The sequence below is a fragment of the Xyrauchen texanus genome, chromosome 31, assembly GCF_025860055.1.
Source record: "Xyrauchen texanus isolate HMW12.3.18 chromosome 31, RBS_HiC_50CHRs, whole genome shotgun sequence".
Lineage (NCBI taxonomy): Eukaryota > Metazoa > Chordata > Actinopteri > Cypriniformes > Catostomidae > Xyrauchen > Xyrauchen texanus.
Genome location: NC_068306.1, coordinates 38,844,634 through 38,867,705, shown reverse-complemented (window position 1 = coordinate 38,867,705; position 23,072 = coordinate 38,844,634). Strand labels below are relative to the sequence as shown.

Genomic DNA, 23,072 nt, shown 5'->3' with positions numbered 1-23,072 from the left:
TACTTAATTTTAGACCTACGCTACCATTTAAAAGAAGTCTCTTCTGCTCACCAAGGCTGCATTTATTTGATCCAAAATACAGAAACAACATTGATATTATGAACTCTTTTTACAATTTAAAAGAACAGTTTCTATTTGAATATATTGTAAAAGGCAATTTGTGAATTTTCAGCATCATTACTGCAGTCTTCAGTGTCACATGATACTTCAGAAATCATTATAAGATGCTGATTTTCTAATATGGGCATATTTAAAGTGCATTTTACTCATTTACACCTGAACACATATTTGCAAGCACAAGCTTTGTTGATGATAATGAGGCAGCATAAACACTAGCTAAAATATAATCTAAACATTCATATTATTTTTATATATATATACATATTGCATAACATATTTATATTATACAGCATACAATTTAAATACCTGCTTTAGCCAAAACAGCATTTAAATGTAACTAAAACTTGCTTATTAGGAGTCATCTTTCAAATGTCAATACTCTGAATCCTGGCTGGCAAGTCTGGAAACAGTCCCACTATTAAAATATGTACATGTTTATATAAAATAGCATGTCAGCTAATGAAAACTAAATGACTTACTCATCTGAAATGCTATCCTTGGCTGATCAAGTCTCTCTTCAAAATACAAACGTTCATTGGAGTCCTGCTCTTCTTCTGAGGAAAATGTTAACTCTTCCTTAATATCCAGGAGTTTCCTCGCCTGTGTATCATTGCAAATGCGCAGAAAAATGAATGAAATGTGTTTACAACCTCACTGTCAGAGGCATGTACCATTTGCATTGATCGTCTCAGCACATTAGCGTATGAATGGCGCACTCTGCTGGTGGGTGGGATCACATTACATTTAATAAGCTAAGCCAGTAAAAACTGTACATCACTTTGTTTCATACAGATTACATTGCAGGAGAACATTGGTTTTAAATTTGAATTGTTTTATTAAAAAGTAGACATTTTAAGCTTTCTTTCGACATATGTTTCAAGTTCATTTTAGTGACGTGTTTCTGAAATATGCTCGTGAACACAGAGCCTTTTTAATTTCTTTATTTCACAAAAGCACAAGATTTTGTTGTTATTGTTAGTGTACAAAAATAAAAGTAGACCCTTTATAATCTCTAATGATGTCTTACACTTATCTGTATACCCAAAAATGTAAAAAAAAAAAGAGTATTTTAAGTTGTTTCTGCTGTAATGAGGAAAATATCCAGCAGGACGCACCGGCGTGTCCGTCGACCCCAGAGGGTTAAGGAATATTCAGGGTTAAGCTCAAAAATGCATTGCAAATTAATCACATTATAACAGCAGTTTTAGTGATTGTGGACTTTAGAATAATACGAACTGAGGAATGTGTCTTAAGAAAGGGGCGGCTGTGGCTCAGGTGTTTGAGCGGGTCGGCTGCCAATCACAGGGTGATTCGATTCCTGGCCCACATGACTCCATGTGCCGAAGTGTCCTTGGGCAAGACACTGAACCCTAAGTTGCTCCCAATGGCAGGCTAGCACCTTGCATGGCAGCTCTGCCGCCATTGGTGTATGAATGTGTGAGTGAATGGGTGACTGGGACACAGTGTAAAGCGCTTTGGTAACCTCTAAGGTTAAAAAAAAAGCGCTATATAAGTGCAGACCATATTTAAGTGCAGACCAAGAAAGTAAATTGTCAATTTAAATTCCATAATGACTTCATAACATTTCCATACACATTTCCTCTTCCTTTATCTCCCTTATTCTCACTCTATTTCCACTCTGAATCCTGACTGTCATCACTGTCTATAGATCATTCTTTTGACTCTTTAATCAGATCGGTTGTGGACTTGACAGATGAGTGTCTTATAATTTCACCATTAATGTAAGCATGAAAACAGACTGTAGCTCTCTTTCACAATGCCATTGCTATGTGGTTGTTAGCTGGTTGCTTCCTGGATCTAAGGCTCTATGATATCCTGCAGTCTAAAAATAGCTTGGTTCCCTCCTTTAATGTATGTGTAACGGTTACCCTGTCTTGTCTCACTGTTGCCCTTTGTTTGTAATTTTGTCACTTTTGTTATTCCTTAGTTTTCACTTTTGTCACCCTTGTACCTCCATAGTCTTCCTGTCAGCCCTCGTGTTCACTGTTCATTGTTTTCACCTGCCCTCGTTAAGTTTGCCATTTGCTTCCCTCATTATCTTGTTTGGTGTTCTGTTTGTTCATTGGCCCCTTAGTTCTATGTTCATGTATATATATCCTGGTTTTTGGTTTAGTCCCTGTCTTTCGTTGATTGTTTGTGAACGTGGTTGTATGTAAGTGATGTTCGTTCCCATGCCTGTGTTCCCAGTTCCAGTGTTTTCGTGTTTTGTTTTCATTTTTTGCCCATCGTGGTAGTTTTGTTTGTTCATCTCTGTTTGTTTCCATTCGTTTAAATAAAGTTAACTGCACTTGGATCCTCAACCTTTGTCAGCCTCAGTCCTCAATCGTTACAGTATGTCTATGGAATTTTTCATACGTTTATCAACTGCCAGGCAAAAATCCTAAGTCGCATTACTTCGAAATGTAACAGCACACCTCTGCTCAGTAATTTGCATGATTTGATGTATCATTCCTTTCAGTAGCAAAAATGGAGCAGGACAAGTTACTGTTCAAAGTAAATACTTGGTGGGGTTCGACACCACAATTTGGTGTTCATCTTTTGCTGTTTTTGCTGTTATTGTATTTCTATTCAAGAAACTGAGTGGCAAATTTACTAAATAATTGTGCCACTTTTGTGTGTGGTATTCCGATACAAAAACCTGTCAATTATTTACAAACCACGTGCAATTTAGTTTAATCAGCCACTACCTGTGAAGGTACAGTATCTTGCTGGTACTGTAACTTAGTGATAGGTTGTTCGCATATCAGAAGAGCCAAATCTATTTATAAAAAGATTTAATAATTAAGATATGAATAATCAAAAGATTTAAATGAATAGAATTAACTAATTAAAAGAACGAAAATATAAATAAAATAATATTGCCTATAATATAAAAGCATGCTTGACCCACTCCTAGCCAGATTCGAACCGGGGTCTCCTTCATAGAGGTGGGCATGCTAACGAGGAGGCTAAAGGCTGCAGCCTCTAGCGTCAGTAACTAGTGCATAGATTAGTGTCAGGGGAGTGAGGTTTACATATACCACACATCTATCATGTACCAGCTGGCTACCGTTACACTCACCCCCTAAACCTCACTCCAGTCCGGGTCATGGCACCACTGTAACTGGTCCTGCCTGACTCGCTCTGAGCAGAATTCGAACCGAGGTCTCTGGCATGGGAGGAGGGTGCGCTAACGAGGAGGCTAAATGCAACAGCCTCTATCGCCAGTCGCTAGTGCATCTCTTGAGGGCAGGGGAGTGAGGTTTACACATACCGCACAGATTTCACGTACCAGCTGGCTCCCATTACATTAACATTAGATAATGCACTATGAACAAACATGAACTAACAATTAACAAATGCATTTTTATTAACTAACATTAACAAAGATAATACTGTAAACAATATATTGTTAATAGTTTTTCATGATACCTAATGCATTAACTAATGTTTATGAATGGAACCTTATTGTAAAGTTTTACCAGAAATTCTTCATATGGGTCCACTTTGCATTAAGGTACATTCATAGGTTATTAATGTTGAATGTGTAATATTAATCAGTTATAAAGTGAAGCAAAATGGTTCACTATTTGGCAAGCATTGCACGGAACTCTATTTTTAATCCTTTTTTGTTCAAACTGCATATCAATTTAGAAAGCATTTTCAAAATTTACAAAATGGCTTATTAGTCATTAATGAAATAAACCCTTAACTAAGGGAACATTAATATAAAGTTTTACCATTGTTACTATAATGAATACTAAAGAAATATAATGTAATTTATGTGCATGGGTTAATGTTTCTTCCTTTATTAGCATCACACAGACAGCATGAAAAAGCAGAAAAATTAAGATTCGGAGGCATGTAATGTCATGATAGAGCATGAAAATATTTCTTGACAGACCAAAAACTTTAAGCAATGCTTGTGTCTTTCTCTACAGACTTTAAATGTGGTGAATGAGCGGAGAAGCATATATTGAGCTCTCCACAGGGACCTGTGTTTGTGTGGAACACCTGAGTCCGTCAATTACAGCAATGATCCTCTCTGCTGAGATATTTCCCCTCATTCCAGACGGTCTCCTTCAACAATCTCACCACAGCAACATGGCTAACCTTGTGAGGGGCCTGACAAGCTCAGCGTTTACTACTCCCTTGTCTCTTGACTTTCTAGTTAAACACCCACCTTATCCTTCTTGCCTGAGTACCGGCTACACTGCAGCCAAGTTGGGTACTAAAAGCAAAAGGACTATATAATGACAACATGCTGTCAGCTAAACCTATTCATTACTGCAGCTAATGACTGGTGCTGGTTAATGGACCCATGTTTTTTCCCCAGTAGCTGAATCTCAAAAATTAAAGTCACATGGCACCTCTAATGGTTTGATTTATTTCCTTGTGGAATGGATGTATAATTTTAGTTACAGCTGTTCATTTGAGGACCTGGGACCATTTTGGATTTTCTATGTAAGAATGAAATAAGGCAGTTTGCCTTATGCAGCCTTGGGCGATGGATGATGTGAGGTAATCTTGGCTTCCACATCATCTCTCGTTTTCAGCCAAAAGCTCTCATCTCTCATCATTGGATCATGATTAGCATTCATTGGCCCAGAGGATCAGGTGCTCGCCTCGCCACAAATGGGCTAAGCGACTAAGAGAGAGAGACATAATGGTGCCTGGCTGCAGATTTGCCACATGGTGAGAGAGGATAATTTGCTCTGATGGGGTTTCATAAGTGAGGCAGAGAGGCTTTAGCTCAGGTTTAACTCACGGAAGGCCGTGTACAGCTCCTGGAGGCTCAGGTGACCATCGTTGTTGTAATCATCGTAACGCAGGAGGTCTTGCATCGTGCACTCCAGTAAGATATCTTCCAAATGCTCCTTTATGGAGATCTGTAAAGGAACATTGAAAGTGGAAGTTAAATTACAGATATTACACCAAGGCATTGTTGGATTCTTGATTCTGATTGGTTGACACATCTGCCAAGGGTGTTATTGTTCTACAGAACACTGAACTAGAGACTGTTTCCATAAGTAGATAATATCCCCTAAATTTTTTCGATAGGGGAATTTACTTTTAACAATAATTTGTAAACCTTTAAAGACAGATATACAGTGAGCTCTGAGATTGTTAACTTTGAGATTGTTAAATGCATGGTCATTTTTCCAAACACTCTTACATGTTCAGGTCTTTACAGACCTGGCATTCATATCTAACAAAAAATGGATGCACAAAATGCCCAGATGTAAAATTTGCAAAATATTTTCAAGACAATTTTTTATTTTTACATATTTTTATGTTTTATTTTAATAAATCAAAAAGATAATACCTCAAGAGGTGTGGGCACAACTCCAAAAAATGGATGAGATACAGGGGATGGAATGAAGTCCCGGGTCTCTAAAGACCCGAAGTATGCGTTTAAGGGTTAATCGATGATTTGTATTCTAAGGATGTGCACGGATAGTTGACATTCGGTTAACTGTATGATGCCCCACTACTCGAAAATGAAAATCACTATTCAGTTATTCGACATTTGCAATAGAGGTCTTCAACCTGATCTGAGTCCGACGAGTTCCAACAAACCGGCAGGTTTTCCGGATGGTTTATTCGAGTAAATGGCGAGTTAGGGCTGTTCAAACACGCTTTTGTGTGCATCTGCGCTGTTTTCTATTATAGATCAGTGATACTGACGTACTGGATGGATGTCTTTGACTGTTGCGCATGCTGAATCTAACTTTTTCTTTCAGCACCTCATGCAGAATGGCCGCATTTTTTAACACACGGTAAAGTTATATGACTATAACATTTATACTGTAAACGCATCTCGAATCACCTTGTGTTTCACTCGTGCTGCATTCTGAAGAAGAGGAGCCTACTTTATGTGTCTGTTACATCATTAATCATGATTCCAGTTTCACCGAGCAATGTTTCATGGCATTATGAACGTGTTTTTCCCCTTTTGCTCTGGTGTGCATATTTAGTCAAATAAGTTCAATGTACTCTAATTTGTTTTTAAACCATTTAAAACTTAAAGCACCCCGAAGAGGCTATTTAACCGTAGCAGCGTGACTCCACGCACAAAACAATACTTGTGTTCACTCCCCTACAGAAATGTGAAGCTGCCCATGCAGAGAGCATATACTGGCAGTGATGGTTTGATTAATTTTGTTTGAATTAATGCAAGATTTTATCATTTGAATATGTGTGTATTGTGCTATTTCGATTCATAGCTCACTGTGCACTTTATGTGCTGCTGTTTAGAGTAGTGTTTAAGGAAATTCCATTACAATAAACATCCTTTTTACCTGCGTCCCAACTCCAGACGAAAAACCTATTAACCGTTCCTGAAACCTAGTGGTTAACCCAATGTTAAAATTGGTAACCGTGCACATCCCTAATGTATTCCTGACATCAGTCTGCAATCTGTCAAGTTACTTTTTAAAATGTATTTTTAATTGCAGAAATATGTAATAGTGTCACAAAAGCTTCCATTACTCAGATTGTTTTATGATATTTCACAAGTTTATAACAAGATAATTGATTCCTATATTCATACAAATGACTACTACATGTTGCCGAATTTTCAGTGCAACAATGGTGAATTATTAGCATCCCATGTGCGTGTACATGGTGTATACATTTTGTATATACTCTTTGTTCCTCAAGATGTTGCAGTTGTTTCAGTGATTGACTTGATTTATGTTTGACATTGTAATTTGACATAGAAGATGTGGAAGTAAACTATAGCAGGTACCACACATAAACAGTATGATATGGCAATTGCCATATAGGCCAGGTGAAATTCAGTTGCACCTCTATTTAGACTCAATCAGTGCCTATGCATTACTGTATGTGTAGCTCAATATGTGTTTGACAGCCAAAGTTTCAGTGTGGAAGTAATGAATCCCATTCTATCATTTGTAGCATCATCTCTTTGATGCATTAAATATAAAACACTAAAATACAGTTTAACAGTATATATTCTCTTTTATTATTTTCTATTTGTCTTAAACATTTTAAACTATCCTGGCCTTTTGTAGATCTTATTTGTGATCGATATGCATGCTGGGTCACTTGAGGTATGTAATAATGTTTGGCAAAACACCAATGCATTTAAGGGTTAATAATAGTCAGAATAAACAATTTATCTGGAAACTCAAAGTTCATTATCCTAACTATAGGAGATTTGTGACTGAACATTAATATTACTTCAACACAGGTGTGCATGTTTTTACAGCGACTCTGAATGCGGCTCATCTGATCAGAATTTTCATTTGGAACTGTCTGTTTCATATTATTCTCACGTCAGCAGTCTCCTTACCTCCGCCAGTTCTTCACCATTCAGATGCCCGTCCTGGTTTATATCTAGATACTTGAACATGGTGTCCACCAGGACTCTCCTTTGGTCCATTGCATTTTCTAAAGCTTGTTCCCCATCCTCCTGGCTCCTGGGCTGCATATCCAGCAGCATGTTCTTCAGCTTGTTGTATTCCGCCATGGTGCATGTGTCACCTGTTAAGACACCAGAATAATTTAATTAGGCTTAATTTAGCTGGATCTGACCAAAGCAGCACGCAAAGGCATGCGCTGAAAGGCAGAAGCATTTTCAACAAAGAAGCTGATTAACATATATGCAAGGACGTGCTTGCAATTAGCATTTTTGGACAGTCATTCGGCACAGGGGGTCCCAATTAATTCAATGTAATCCTGTGATTTACACACAAAGACAAACGGTAAACATTCTAATTTAGAGACTTTAGCGGTATCGCCGCCTCTTTCAGCAGTGGGGGATTAGCAGGCATGTTTTAAACTGTCACATTAATTCCCACGCGGCTCTGCAGCACTAATGTATATAAAACACTGTGAGGAAAATGAGAAGCATTATTAATCAAGTGTGTTAGTGACTCTTTATTCCTCTCTGGCAATACAATTATGTAACACAGCCCACCCGCTGAGGCACTCTTTAGGAGCTCTTGAGTTAGTGGAACGTTGTTTCTTCTATCCGATGTGGAGGTTGGAGATGACAGAGAATGGAGGGAGTATATACTACTCGACTGATGAGAGAAGGAAATGTGAACAGTTCAATTATATGAATAAGTAATCAGGAGAGATTCCTCTACAGAGTGAAGAATAAGTGCTGCCCTCTATTATGAGCATTACTATATATAATGCAGAGAAAAAGATCACAAACAGAGACTAAAAATTCATTTCAGTTCATTTGAAACAGAAACTGTATTTTTTCGTTTCCAAATGGTAACCAGTTAGAACAAAATAAAAGAATGGTTAATGATGTTCTTTTTAAAATGTCCGTACTCTGTGCTAAGGGTGGGAGAGATACAGTTGCAGTGTTGCCAGATCTCACAAGAGAAACAAGGGACCTGGTCTGGAAACACAAGCCCACAATAAGGGACTTGCCTCAGTCAACAAAAGTGAAAATAAGCTATTCCATATTTTCCCATGTGGGGGAATTATCAGCATAGAAATAATGTATTTTGAAGAAATGTATTCTTAATATTGAACATATGCCCAAAAGTTCAAAAAGTGGGTGCTTTGGACTAAATGTCACCTTATGTGGGCCGAATTATTATTATTTCTTTTCAATTTCTTTTTTGTACCCACAGAAAGCAAACGCACAAACTGTGTTTTTTGTTTTGTTTTTGTTTTTGTTTTGGTGCTAATAAAATTCTGCATCACCTTTATACTGATTCAAATAGCCAACATTGCTGTAAATCAGACTGTATGAAACAATATGAAACTGAACTTTATCATAAAGTAAGTCCTAAACAAATATAATAATAATAATAATAATAATAACTGAATGGATAATTTACTTCTAAAAACAGTTCTGCTTCTCCTTCAAAACCCGGCAGTATTAAATCTGTATTAAAGCATCATATCTAACAATAGAGTACTTCAGTGAAGACTTTAAAACAACTGAGACATACTGTATACTTTTTACCTATGATACTTTTCCTTATATCTGGATTAACAGTACATGTACAGTATATGTAGTAATTAGATATAGTTGTCTAATAGGCCTTCAGTGTGTCACTGAAGGCTACATCCACAATGTTCAATTAGGTAAAGAAATGTATGATTTAGCAGTTTCCTTCAGGATCAATGCACAAGATAATGTTCTACTAAAAAGAGAGAAGCCTAATTTTTTTCTAGCAAAAGGAAGTGGTGTACTTCCAAAAATGTACTGTAATAAACCTTTTGGTCTTTGGTATCATGAAAAAAATAAAAAATAAACATTTTAATGAAATTAACAGGTTATAAACAGGTTAACAACATTTAAAAATAAACATTAACTCTGGAACAAATGAAAGGGTCCTTGTTCCCTTTTTCATTTATGTTCTGCAAAAAATTTCGTTTTTTGTTTTTATTTCCGGTTTGAAACTGTAGCTTGTCAAGTTACAAGCTATTCATATTTTAAAGTACTGTCAAGTTACACAAAAAGCCACAAACAAAAAGTAGATAACTACATTGAAGCTGTGGGCATGCAATATCAGAGCCTGATCTCATGAAAAGTATGTGACAATGGTAAATTTTTTTTAAAGTATTACATAGCTCCTTAAACGTTTCGCTAGCAGTTCTGGGATGAAATTTTCACTGAGCACCAAAAGAGTTTTAAAAAAAAACAGATGAGGTTTTTAAGTTTAATGCTCTTGCGAGATTTAAATAAACAAAACCCACCTCCCTACCCTAAACCTGAACCTAACCTAAAATGAGAGATGAACATGCAATTGTTGAAGTTTGTAACATCAAAGCAATATTGTGTTTTTTTTTTGGGGTTTGGTTTTTCAATTAGATTGATATCATGAAACTGCATTTGACCAATTGGTAACACTTTACAATAAAGTTCCATTTGTTAACCCTATAATGCCGTGTATCAAATATGATACACAATGTTTGACGGCTTCTGTTTCACTCTTTGTTCAAGCTGTGAAGCCAAGAAAGTATAGAATGTAAGTTTCATGTGTTTATGCACCATCTAGTGGTTATTCATGTAAAAAGTGGTTTCAACGTTTATATCGATGGAGTGGTGGTGGTGTAGTGGTCTAAGCACATAACTGCCAAATGCATAAATGTAACTGTAAATATCGATCGATTTAAAATGGCGGCTGACTTGCGTGAAAAGTGACTATTATGTTGAGATAAATGACAGCCTATTTTAATAAAGTAAAAGTAATAGAAATTATTATATTGTTACTGATTTTTTTAAATGAGTATTTTGTATATTATTTTATTGAAAAAGAAGTAGAAATTACATGTATCAGATATGATACAACAGGCATTTGATGTATATCTCTCAATCACCATTAAATTTCCATTCATGCCCACTATATAAAAAATTTAATTACAGGGCTTTGAAAGTTCTGACATTTAAAATGTGAACCAATATTTCTATGTATTTTCATATATGCTGCCTGCTCTGTCATTATAAATATCTAATTAATTTACATTACAATTATTTTGATGTCATATTACCATATGTTCCTAAGGACCAGTGAATAGGGTTTTACAATTTGCCTTTTTAAATGTCAATCCAGGGCATATAATACATATGATAAAAATTGTTTATTAAAAAAAAAACATTTATATTGTATTTTATGTGCTGAATTGAACTGTGATACATTTCAGTCCATATTTATAGACCAAGGAGAGAAAGTTGTCATGGCCAAACTCTCAAAAATTTAGTATTTCTGAAAAGCTCAGGGAGTCCTCTGATAATACCCCAAGATTTACCACTGTAGCATGTATGGGCTAAGAAAAACTTAAATACAAATGTCCTACACAAAAATGAATTGCTGGGCCTCAGGAGGATAATGACCTTTAAAGCCTGATGTATCAAATATGATAAATAAAACATGTGCATTTATTACCACATCACACCACACCAACTTTCTGCAGTCTCACAACTGTACATAAGAAACAAAGTTATCAGTGTATCCCATCTGGTGTTTAATAATGCAGCTAAAGTAATGCTAATAACCTGTGCCGTATTGTCTGAGTTTTGTTCATGCCAAGAGCCTGTATCCAGCTTCTTTTGGCAGTCTCGGGTTGTGCAGCCTGAGGGTTTGGAGGCCCTTGGCAGTCTGAGGCCCCGGGTGTTGACCCCACTGGCCCAGTCCATAATTCAGCCCTGCACCCAAGTGTTACATTTTGAAAGGAAGTAATTTTGCTCATCCCTAGTGCATTCATTTAATGTCAGTTTGGTCGTCACTTTACTTTAACTTTGAGTAAGTGAATTTGGTGAGAGAATGTGGCTGTCACTCCTGAAAATGACCAAACTCTGTGTACAGAACATGATAAACAACCACAATACGCTGTAGTTTGTATGTGGCAATAAGACTACTCACAATCACTGCGATATGTATTTTTTTAAATCTTGTTGGCTTGTTTGTAGGGGCCTAATTCTGAGATTATCTGAATGATATGTGACATGTACAAATAGAAATAAATACTCTTGCATGGCCACACTGCATCCATAAATGTGTGACTAATTATCTTATTACATACTGCATTTTCAGAATGGTTACACTTTAATCGAAATGCAGATGTGTAGAACCTACATCAGTCTGCAGGGAAAAAAACTAAAAAAACGTTGTAGTATATGCCATTTACTGAAGATTCATATTGCATTTATGTGTGATTATAGGGGAACATCATTCTGTTGTGCTTTCAAAGAAAATGTCTATGTGATTTCCTGAACCACACATTTTAACACACACTCAATTTCAAGCTAAAATTGCATTAAGCATGTGCTCTCTGTTAGTATGACATCAGGGTCAGCTTGATATGCAAGCTTATATTTTTACCCATAGTCCCTTCCTTGACGACCCTGACAGTGAGGTACTCCAGTTTCTACATTTCAAGCATGGTAATGAAGTGCATCTATCACAAGTGTGCTAAGAGAAATGTCACGGCTGACACGGTACAAATTGTTATGACATGCCATAAATCTGAGTTAATCAGACTTCTCAAATATTTCCTGTTTTCCTATGAAATGTCTCACAATGCTTTTTTTCCCCCCACTTTCCTTTTATGTTCAACTATAACTTAAGTTCTGTATGGAAGTTAAAAAAGGTTATTTTACTTGAAGACTGTGGAGGTAGCTTATGATTTGGTGATTCTCATTCTTTGTGCATATTGCCCCCTACTGGCCAGGGAGGAGAATTTATGACCAAAAATGACGTTTCTCGCCCACACATAACATGTGTGAAAACATGGATTTAACCACTGGAGTCATATGGATTGCTTTATGCTGACTTTATATGGATTTTGACGTTTAAAAATGTTGGCACACATTCACTTGCATTGTATGGACATACAGAGCTGAAATATTTTTCTAACAATCTTAATTTATGTTCTGCAGAAGAAAGAAAGTCATATACACCTGGCATGGCATGAGGGTGAGTAAATAATGAGAGAATTTTCATTTTTGTTTGAACTATCCCTTTAAGAGTCTATGTAGAGTAGACCAGTAGATCCTGAATTCAGGCTTGTGGAAGGGTTATCCTCTGGCAACCTGAGGGAGATAAAAATGGCCAACTTCCTGGTCAGTGCCCTGACTACTGACCTAGGGAGCTGACTGAGATGCACCCATTGTAATATGCTTTGGGAAGAAAGTGTCTGATAAAAACACAAATGCAACTTTTATGTGATATCTTTCTCAATTATATACTGAATGCTACTCTACTAATTCAATTAAATGGAAGGATAATTCAAAAGGCTGAAGTAGACTTTACAATACTCTGTTGACAAAGCTTTGGTGTTTATAAATTGCTTTATCAAAACACTGAAACGTTGCAAAGCCACAGCTGATTGATTCAGTGTTCTATTAGGTTCGGTTGGATTCATTTCTCTTCGGGGGAAAATCAGTCATCTCTTTCTCCTGCTGCCGCACAGCAGCCTTTAGATTGTCCACAGCGAGAGATCACGGCAAGCCAACAGCAAGCATTCATGAGCAGACTGGCTGCATTATGCACTATGTCTTCTAGCCTTCTTCCAAGGTGATCTCATTCATATTCATAGATATTCATATGTAAAGTGTACAAGTATATTTTTGTACGTTTGTCTAGAATTGTCGTAACCTCGTCCAATGGTGCAACTGCAGGTGATTTCAATACTCAGGCACAATCCCATAGTGGGACTCTCATTTACAGTGTTTTACTTAAAATAATTTCCACTCTTTATGTGGCTAAATTTAATTTTCATCAAAGCTCAACAAATAAAAAAATATAAGTGAAACAACATCAATGTGAAAGTAACAATCTCAGATAACACTTTACATCAGAGATTTCTTTTTTGATGATTTATAAAGGGCATCCTTAATGACTAATACGACATTTACAAATGCTTTATATATAATTTATAATCAGTTAGTACAACATGATTAACAAGGGTGACTTTAAAATACTGTATAACATAATAAACATATCAACAAATGGTTCATGTCTACAGTACTGTCTTTGTATTATTTATGTATTTAATTTATATATAGCTATGCAGAGTACTGTAAATAGACATATATCAACAGTACAGTTTGCCTGTTTACTGTTTGATGTGTGTGTGTGTGTGTGTGTGTGTGTGTGTGTGTGTGTGTGTGTGTGTGTGTGTGTGTGTGTGTGAGACAAAATCATAGCCACCTAATGTAAACAGACATGGCTGCATACATCGGATGACCCCATCTCATAAATGTGTTGACTGTGCGTATATGAGCTCTAAACTGTTATTGTGGTACTTTTTGTGACAATTTGACTGTCTATCTATAAAATAAACGTATGTGCTTAAAAAGACTGTATTGGTAACTATCTGTCGAATATGAATGAAGCAAGCAGTTAAAGGGATAGTTCAGCCAAAAATGAAAATTCTCTCATTACTTACTCACACTCATGCATTCCAGATGTGTATAACTTTCTTTCTGCTGCAGAACACAAACAAAGATTTTTAGAAGAATATCTCAACTCTGTAGGTAAATGGTCTGCACTTATATAGCGCCTTTTTAACCTTAACGGTATTCAAAGCGCTTTACACTGTGACTCATTCACCCATTCACACACACATTCATACACCAATGGCGGCAGAGCTGCCATGCAAGGTGCTAGCCTGCCATTGGGAGCAACTTGGGGTTCAGTGTCTTGCCCAAGGACACTTCGGCATGTGGAGTCGTGTGGGCCGGGATTCGAACCACCAACCCTGCGATTAGTGGCCGACCTGCTCTACCAACTGAGCCACAGCCAAGAAAGCAAGAAAGTTAAAGGAGAGATCTAGAGTAGAAATAGACATAAATATTGTTCTGTTCAGCTCAGCATTCAACACCATAGTGCCCTCCAAGCTTGATGAGAAACTCCGGGCTCTGGGCTTAAACAGCTCGCTGTGCAGCTGGATCCTGGATTTCCTGTCAGGCAGACGTCAGGTGGTTAGAATGGGCAGCAACACCTCCTCATCACTGACCCTCAACACTGGAGCCCCGCAGGGCTGTGTTCTCAGCCCACTCCTGTATTCCCTGTACACACATGACTGTGTTGCAACACATAGCTCCAATACCATCATTAAGTTCACTGATGATACATCGGTGGAAGGTCTGATAAAATGAAACAATGATGAAACAGCCTACAGAGAGGAGGTGCACACTCTGACACGCTGGTGTCAGGATACTCTGTATACATTCTTCTTATTTTTTGTATAGGCCTACTGTATATTGTATATTATTAGGTGTGTATTGTATATTGTGTTGTGTAACAAGATGTGTAAATTTTGTTTATTGTAATTGTCATACTGCTATGTTGCTTGGAACTGCACCCAAGTCTTTCACCCACAGTTGCACTTGTGTATATGGTTGAGTGACAATAAAAGGATTTGATTTGTAGGCAGGAGACAGCGAGGCAGCTCACTAAGTTTTGGAAAAGACCCAGTGTTTTCACTACGAGTGTATGAAATTATATTTTGTGGCATTGTGAGGAGTTGCATTTGACAGCTCTGTCTTTGTTTAAACATTAATGTCATGATGGGATAGAATATTTATTGGACTGCATAAAATATTTTTTAAAAGGCAATATACCATGAATATGCTACTTTAAAATGCTATACTGTCTCTATGACTGATGTTTTCATTTATTTGTAAGCGTATGTGTTTATTGTGCAGCGTGTTGGACTGGTCGACATCAGTTACTAATAAATTCTATAAGTCAATTCGGACTATAAATCGACAAAATAAATGCGACTTATATTCCGGAAGATACAGTACACTAATAAGTGCTTATACTCATTACAGTTCAGTGCATAGGGACACATTTTTTCTCCAGCATTGAGGGTTTGAATGCTTTTAAGAAATAAACAGCAATTTAGCACAGATGAAACCACTTTTTGCAAAATGTATCCCAATTACCATAACCAGATTGAGCCAAAATTATTCTGGTTTTTGGAAATCTAAATAATCTAAATCAATAAGAATTTTGGGGCTGGCAATATATATATATTTATTATTCGGCACTCTGGAATACTTGATTCTGATTGGTGAATGGTGCCACCTAGTGGTCTGATATGTCTTAGTGACAACTGCAAATATGGGGATTAAGATGTATCAGACCGCTCAATTGTATTGCAAATCATCTTTACTGCTTCTCCGATCATTGTGCGATCTCTAGAAGTTAGCTAATAACTCAAATCAATGTTTCATGTCCATTTATTTATTTATTTGTCAACACTCTTATAATAGGCTGGATAATGAGGAGTCAGATGTTAATTTTCACACCCCAAAAAATTATAATAAAAATTTGATTTTTTTTTTTTATCTCACACGAGCATCAATATAAGAAGTAAATAAATAAATAAATATACAGTCTCATTTAAAAGGTGTGATACACTCACAGAGGCTAGTTTATGCATAGTTATTTTACACAATGATAAGGACATGAGTGAGAATGAATGATTTAATCAAATTACTTTGCTTAATTGTTAAAATGAACATAAATTATAAGAGGACGTATCTCAGGATTTCCAGCAGGGAATGGCAGGAGAAGAATGTAGTTTATTCTGAATATTGGTAGTTGTGTCCATGGACTTTTATTTATCAACAGCATCATTTTAGATTTAATTCAATGTTTAAAGGAAAGTTCATGTTGTATTACATGTGCATAGTTCAGATTTAGATGACACCGTGATGCAAAATTATGCATTAATTATTGATAGAATTTGGGAAGTTAACCATTTGCTCACTATTTCCTCTGTATTTATAATATGAATTTTCTTTGCATATTATTAACTGTTCTAATCTCCAGTGACAGGGCAGACAGTTCAGGATAATTGCAACCACTATTTTGGACCTATACACATGCAGCAGCTCTTTCCTGCTGGCTGTGACATTTATCCACTGGGATTAGCAGTGTTTCACTTATAACTTCATAAATGTATGGAAACTGTCTGACAGCCAAAAGGACAAATTCTTACACTATAATACTGCACAAAATTAATACATAGAACGCATCCTTTAGAGTTTCTTTTCCAACTTCAAGAGGATTAATTTTCAGTTTGGATTTTCTCAGTGATTTCTGTTTTGATCAGCTTTGATCAGGCTGCTGTCACTTCAATACAAGGTCTGCAGAAACATCACACTGTCTGTCTTGAATATAAAGATGAATACAACTCTGCTCTTGATTTACATGTAGGCTATTTATAGAACAGCATCACATTGTTTTAAGTGCATCATTTTAAATGTAGGAACCAACATTTTTTATCTCTTTTTCAAAAAATATAAAATCGAGGTGAAACACTGTCAATAAGAGTGTAACAATCTCAGGTAACACTTTACATTAATGTTCCCTTTGTTAAGTGTTTATAAAGGGCAACATTAATGAATAATAAGACATTTACAAATCCTTTATACATTATTGATAAGCAGTTAGAACAACATGATTAACAAGGGCGACTTCAAAATACTGTATACTATAATGTATAATATAGTAATTTAAAATGTATAAAATAATGTATATGTATAATGTACTCTTTTTATTTTATCTAATGCTCTGACAGTCTTCTCTGCAATGAAATTCAGTGGCAGTGCTTCCACTCTACTGAATCTACAGCACAAATTACACTGTCAGACAAGTGTAAACCAATTCCTGAATAAAACTTATGAAACATATGAATCACGATGTAATTCTTGTTTGTTATATATGCTTTTTAGAAATCTGAAATAAATCACTAACATCACTTAACAACAGACTGCTGAAGGCAGTAACTGCAACAATTACTTTTCTTCCTCAAAAGTCCTAAATGAATCGTTAAAGGAAACATTAAGAAATTGACGCGGTTAATAGGAATCAGAAACAGAATCGTTAAAATCCTTACAATTCCCATCCCTATTCAAATGATATGCTGATACTGACATTATCAGTAAGTATAATGTCTTTCTTCAGTGATCATGTTTACTCACATTTTATTTTGTTTTTAATTTCCATATACAGAAAAAACTAAAAATGTCCATTCCACCGCTATTCAAATATTCCTTTATACAAAATAAACAGTACATGGGTAATTGATATGAAATACTTTTGGAAATTTGCAACCCAGTCTCATGGAAGTCATAATAATATTATGAAATGGTAAAATCATAAGATTGTTCAAAGGAAGAAAAACAAACTTCAGCATACAGGTTTTGAAATCGACACAATAAAGGATGACAGAATTTAAATTTTTGGCGTGAACAATTCATTTAATACCAAGGCTAGCATATTTTTACTGTAATTGCATAACTGAACGATAACCTCAGTCAAGTAATCAAATAAATCCCCCCCAAACACACAAAGGTATACTCATACAGTATTTTTCTGACAACAAATCCATCACCTTTTTGCAAAAGGGAAACAATTGCAGAGCTCTCAAACACTAAATGCATTAAGAGCACTTGCACCGCACTTGATTACATTCTTAGCATCAGTTTGTGCTCCTGACATCTGAAGGATACTGTACAATGCACTTGTGTGGATTTCCTAAAGCTCAATCAATAACAGTCGCCTTTAGCCTTTGAGAGTTTCAGGGCTTTAAATGGACTAACTAGCTGCTTGGGAACTGAACACATTGACTCATTCTTTGAACATTAAAAGACTAAAGTCTTCAATCATTATGTAGCCTATGTCTACTGAGGTCATAAACTTGAATTTGATTTCTCAGAGTGCAGCCGCTTTTCCACCATTGGGCCGAAGGTTTCTGAGCAGGGTACGGAACGTTAACAGCAACATTTCCACTTGAGCATGGTTCTGCACGGCACGTTTATAAACCATTCTTGGCCCAAAATTCACGATACGGTTAGCTAAGCATACTCAACCATGTTGGTGGAACGGCTTCAGTGGTGACTCACAATTGTCAATTTGCCAAAAACATGGTATCTTATAGCACTTTTACAGTAGTTGTTTCTAGCTTGCAAAGTTAGCTAATATTAGGGTGAAGTTACTAAAATTGTGTATGTTTAGTGTATCTTCGTGATTTTATGATGATTCTACATGTAACTAGCTTATTAAAACTCAAACTGTATCAAGTAAGGGATAATACACGGCTAGGTGTGCGTTAAACGATTTTAAATGCACACTGGATGCGAAACGGTTGGCTCTGTGAAGTGCATTTATAGTGGATTATCCCGCTTATACCATGGTTACTTGAGTTGATTAGTTACAGCTGTCATAGATTTTTTTTCAGCATAAATTCAGACTGGAATAATAAGGGCCGTTAGAGCTACAGCGCTGACTTTTCTAAATCAGACATAGAGAAAAAGTAGTGTGACAACACCCTTGGTCAAAACTGTGAATTTAAATGCAAAAGCCAGAAATAATAATATCCACAGAATGTAGAGGGGTTGGCACTCTAGAAAAAGTATTATTTAAATCTAGAGTGTGCAATTTATACCAGAAACATTTTTTGTAATACTGGTTGAAAGTCACTTTGCATCCAATAAAAGTGCTCTGATACAAAAAAATTATCTATAATCTGTGGCAGTCACAGGCCTTTAATAGGCCAGTCAAATCATTGCATTGGCCTACCTGCCTATCTAACTACTTACCTGCCTACTACTGTGCACTCTGCCCATGCACTCAATGGTGTGAGTTGGGGGCGGACTATCAGACTGTTTGAACAACTGCAGGCAAGGGGCGTATTAAAGGGGTCATATAATGGTACATGCACTTTTTCAAGTTGATTGTACTGAAATGTGTGTTGGCTGTGCCTGTACACAACCATCCTATTATGATAAAAATCCATCCAGTGTTTTTGTTTTAATCTCCTTATATATTTTCCCCTGCCTCAAATCGAGCCGTTCGACCGTGTGACGTCACACGGTCGGACGCCCCTCCCAGGATTGTTGATTGACAGCAGTGTTTCAACACAGACCCGCCCTCGCTCGTGAGCGAGCTGTCAATCATAGTCCGTCATCATTGTTGATACACTGGAGCAGAATGGCACCTAAGCGATTGTGGTGTTCTGTTCTTCGGTGTAATAACGAACACAGCAGTCATTTTGATGTTCCTAAATCTGAACCGCTGAAGACGCAGTGGCTGAGTTTTGTTTACGATGGGAATATTCCCCATGAGCAACGTCAATGCGTTCATGTTTGCGCGAATCATTTTTCACCAGACTGCTTTATAAACGAGGGTCAGTATAAAGCTGGTTTTGCTAAGAAGCTGCTGCTGAAAAAAGATTCGGTACCAACTATTTATATTCCCTCTGCACCTCCAGAAGAAGTGTAACGTTTTATTAACCTTTATATTAATCTTTGCAAATCGCTTGCACGCTTCACAATGAATGTGGCTAATGTTTACACTCAGGGTACATTACGGCATGTTTTCCATAACGTTACGACGTTCTCAATATAATTCATAATCCCGCGTTTATAATGAACAACGCGTTATGGTTATTGTGTTATTAAAAACTGTGTACGCAGGTGTTACAGTTAACATGGTAACACTAAGTTCCACCTGGTTTACTTGTATGTTACTGATTAAGAAGTAATGTCAAAAAAACAGTTATACGGAGAATAACTCCAGAACGGAGGGGCGGGGTGACCAAAGCTCATTATCATTTAAAGTCATATGCTCTGAAACGGTGTGCTGAAAACAGAGCTGTTTTTGAGCAGGTAAAATGAGTGTTTTCTTAAAATACTAGTGGCTATAGGCAGCACTTCAGCACAACAGCACACATATACAACACATGAATCATCTTGCATCGCTTTGTAGGACAGCGAAAGACGTATTTAATATGTCCAGATTTCCTATTCTCACCCTCCATGGCTGTGCAAAACAAGTTGAATTCCATTATACTAGCTATGCTGATGAATGTGGTTAGGAAATGTTTTCAATTGCTATTTCTCACACTTCTTGCACTATAATGGTATGTTGCTATGGTTACAAACAGCACATTAATATTGAGCAGATTAAAACTGACCGGAACTACCTGTGCATTCAACGGTTTGAACGGCGCGCATTCCAGCGAATCAGAATAGAGTATTAGAACAGACCATGGTAAAGTGCTTTGAAAAAGTATTTGCCCCCCCCCCCCCCCATTCCTGATTTATTCTATTTTTGTGTATTTTTCATACTACATTGTTTTAGATCTTCAAACAAGATATAACATAAAACAAAAGCAACCTGAATAAACACTGTCACGGCCCTGCTACTTTGGTCTTGGTCCGGTGTTTGTGTGAGAACACATTGGCATTGCTTTTCTGGCATAGTCATGTATTCTCTTGTCCTGTCATTTTCTGTTGACATGAGTGCATTTTGCTTGTGTTTTCCTGGTGACAAGTGATCGTGTCATTAACATTAATGCAGTCTGTAAAGGCTAATTAAATTTAACATTTTAAGGGATTGCCTTGTTTATATATGTATGTCTAATAAAGTACATAAGGTTTTACTATAATCATGGATTTTATTTAAATTTAGGAAACAATCAATTAACTATCAATTTTATTTATTTTTGCATTATAAGAGACCAGATTTTACACAGAAGGAAAACTAGCTTTGTCCATAAATCTTTAGGGCTTTAACCATGGGGGGGGGTGGTGACCATGCATTTCATTGGTCCTCGCAGCACTGTAATGTGAGCTGTGTGGTTGAGAGCTCGAGACCGGTTGGCGAGACGCAAAAGCATAGCTGCTCTGTGCTCGAGCTGCTTTGTACATTGATCCGTGCAGCGAATAGCACTATTTCATTCCACTTTTTATGCGTATGCCATTTGATATCGCTTAACAGAAAACGTCAGCACATAAACGGAAAGAGAGACAGGGAGAGTTGGCCAAATCTGATGTCGCGTTAGCGGGAAAATCAGTTGCCAAAATAACTTGTGTTTTTCACAAGTCTACGATTTCGAGTACAATCAAGGCAATTGTTTACGAGTCTGAGTCGAGTCGCAAGTCTTATTTATTTTTTGCAACTTAAAAGTGACTCGAGTCTGAGGAGTTGCAGACTCCAATTTCCATCTCTGTAGGCTGATATTAATATTTTTTGTACTGTCAAATGTATTTGTAACTGATTAGCAAGTAACAAATCATGCTCACAGCTAAGAGGTAAACTGAAAGCTATTGGTTATTTAAATAAAAGGGATGATACATTAAAAATGTCCTACCAAATCTCCCCATTCCAGCCCAGCCCGTCATTGTGTTGTCGCCCTGGACTGTGTTGGTTTTCCCCTGCGAGGTAGTTTTTGTTTGTTTTTGTTATATATTTTTTTTATATAAATAAAAGCCCTAATTGCTACTCTGCATTTGAGTCCAGCCTTTTCCTCAACCCAAACCTGACATAATGTTAAACTAAATTTGTATGTGTGCCTCGACCTGTTTAGCTGAATAGCTTAAACAGCCAGTGACTGGACTCATAATGTGGACCCGAACCAGAGAAGCCCATAGCCTTTTACTGAGTTTGTTTTTCCCCTTGGGACAGTTTTTGTTCGTTTTTGTTATATTTTTTATGAATGAAAGCCCTAATTGCTCCTCTGCATTTGAATCCTGCCTGTTCCTCATAATGTGGACCTGTACCAGAAAAGCCAATCGTTTATTTAACTAGTGACTTGGACTAGCTATGTGTGGAATTATTTAATCTAATGTCCTTATTTAGAGATGTGTGCCAGGCCAGATTTGGCAAAAGTTTAAACGCTTTTATGTGTCATGGCCAAAAGCAGATCTTACTGTGCAAGCCGATAGAAGAAAAGCCCCAGCACCACCTGAGCAAATAGCATTTTCAGAGAAAAAACTCTCGCAACCAGCTGCAGTGAAACAGCTTATCTGCAAAACTGTGATGTAAATTTAAGACAAGTAGAGACACAAGTTGATTGGATATCCTATTATGTCAAAGGATCAATCAGCTAACAACATGTGAGCTGACTGGCTGAACATGTCACATGTGTGTGAGCCAATTCTTGAACAGATAACAAGTTCAAAGAACCTGTCAGCTTGCGCCACATAGAGTTACATGGCTTAATTTTTCTGAAATACCGTATGATTCACAACAATAGCTGGTCCAGGGCCTGATATCTAGAGGCGATTTGAGACTGAGAGTTTAATATCAGAGCCTGTAGTGATTAACTGCTCTCGACTCATACTCTTCCGCTGTTCAGCGGCTGGTAAAAAGGGTGAGTGGAAGTCATTAACCGGGGAGCAGAATAATGAACGATCTAATTAATAAATCAACATACACTCGCAGCAAATGCTCTTAACAATTGAGTCTCATTCATTATTCTATCTGGGTCATATGTGTCCCTCAGCGCTTAACAAATCCACAAAGAAAGTAAATACAAGCACGCTTACGAATTAGTAGAAGCCAGATAGAAATAAAAATACTTGTTTAGAAAGCTGAACCATATTATTGAATAGATTATTTGCCTGATGGACCACTAAATTAGAGAAAATAAAAGTCATAATTAAACAGCATTCATGAGAAGGCACAGCACAGCATGGGTCAAGTTCAACA

The 23,072-nt window shown here is 36.8% G+C and overlaps 1 protein-coding gene across 1 annotated transcript in view; it reads right to left on the bottom strand.

The window, feature by feature from the left end:
* LOC127624588 (follistatin-related protein 4-like) overlaps window positions 1-23,072 on the bottom strand; it is a 305,922-nt gene that overhangs the window by 90,235 nt on the left and 192,615 nt on the right. The window contains exons 5-6 of the mRNA XM_052099373.1: window positions 7,439-7,629; window positions 4,889-5,009 (exon numbers count right to left, since the gene is read on the bottom strand). Of these exons, the coding sequence (XP_051955333.1) occupies window positions 4,889-5,009; window positions 7,439-7,629 (312 nt within the window). The remainder of the gene's footprint in view (window positions 1-4,888; window positions 5,010-7,438; window positions 7,630-23,072) is intronic.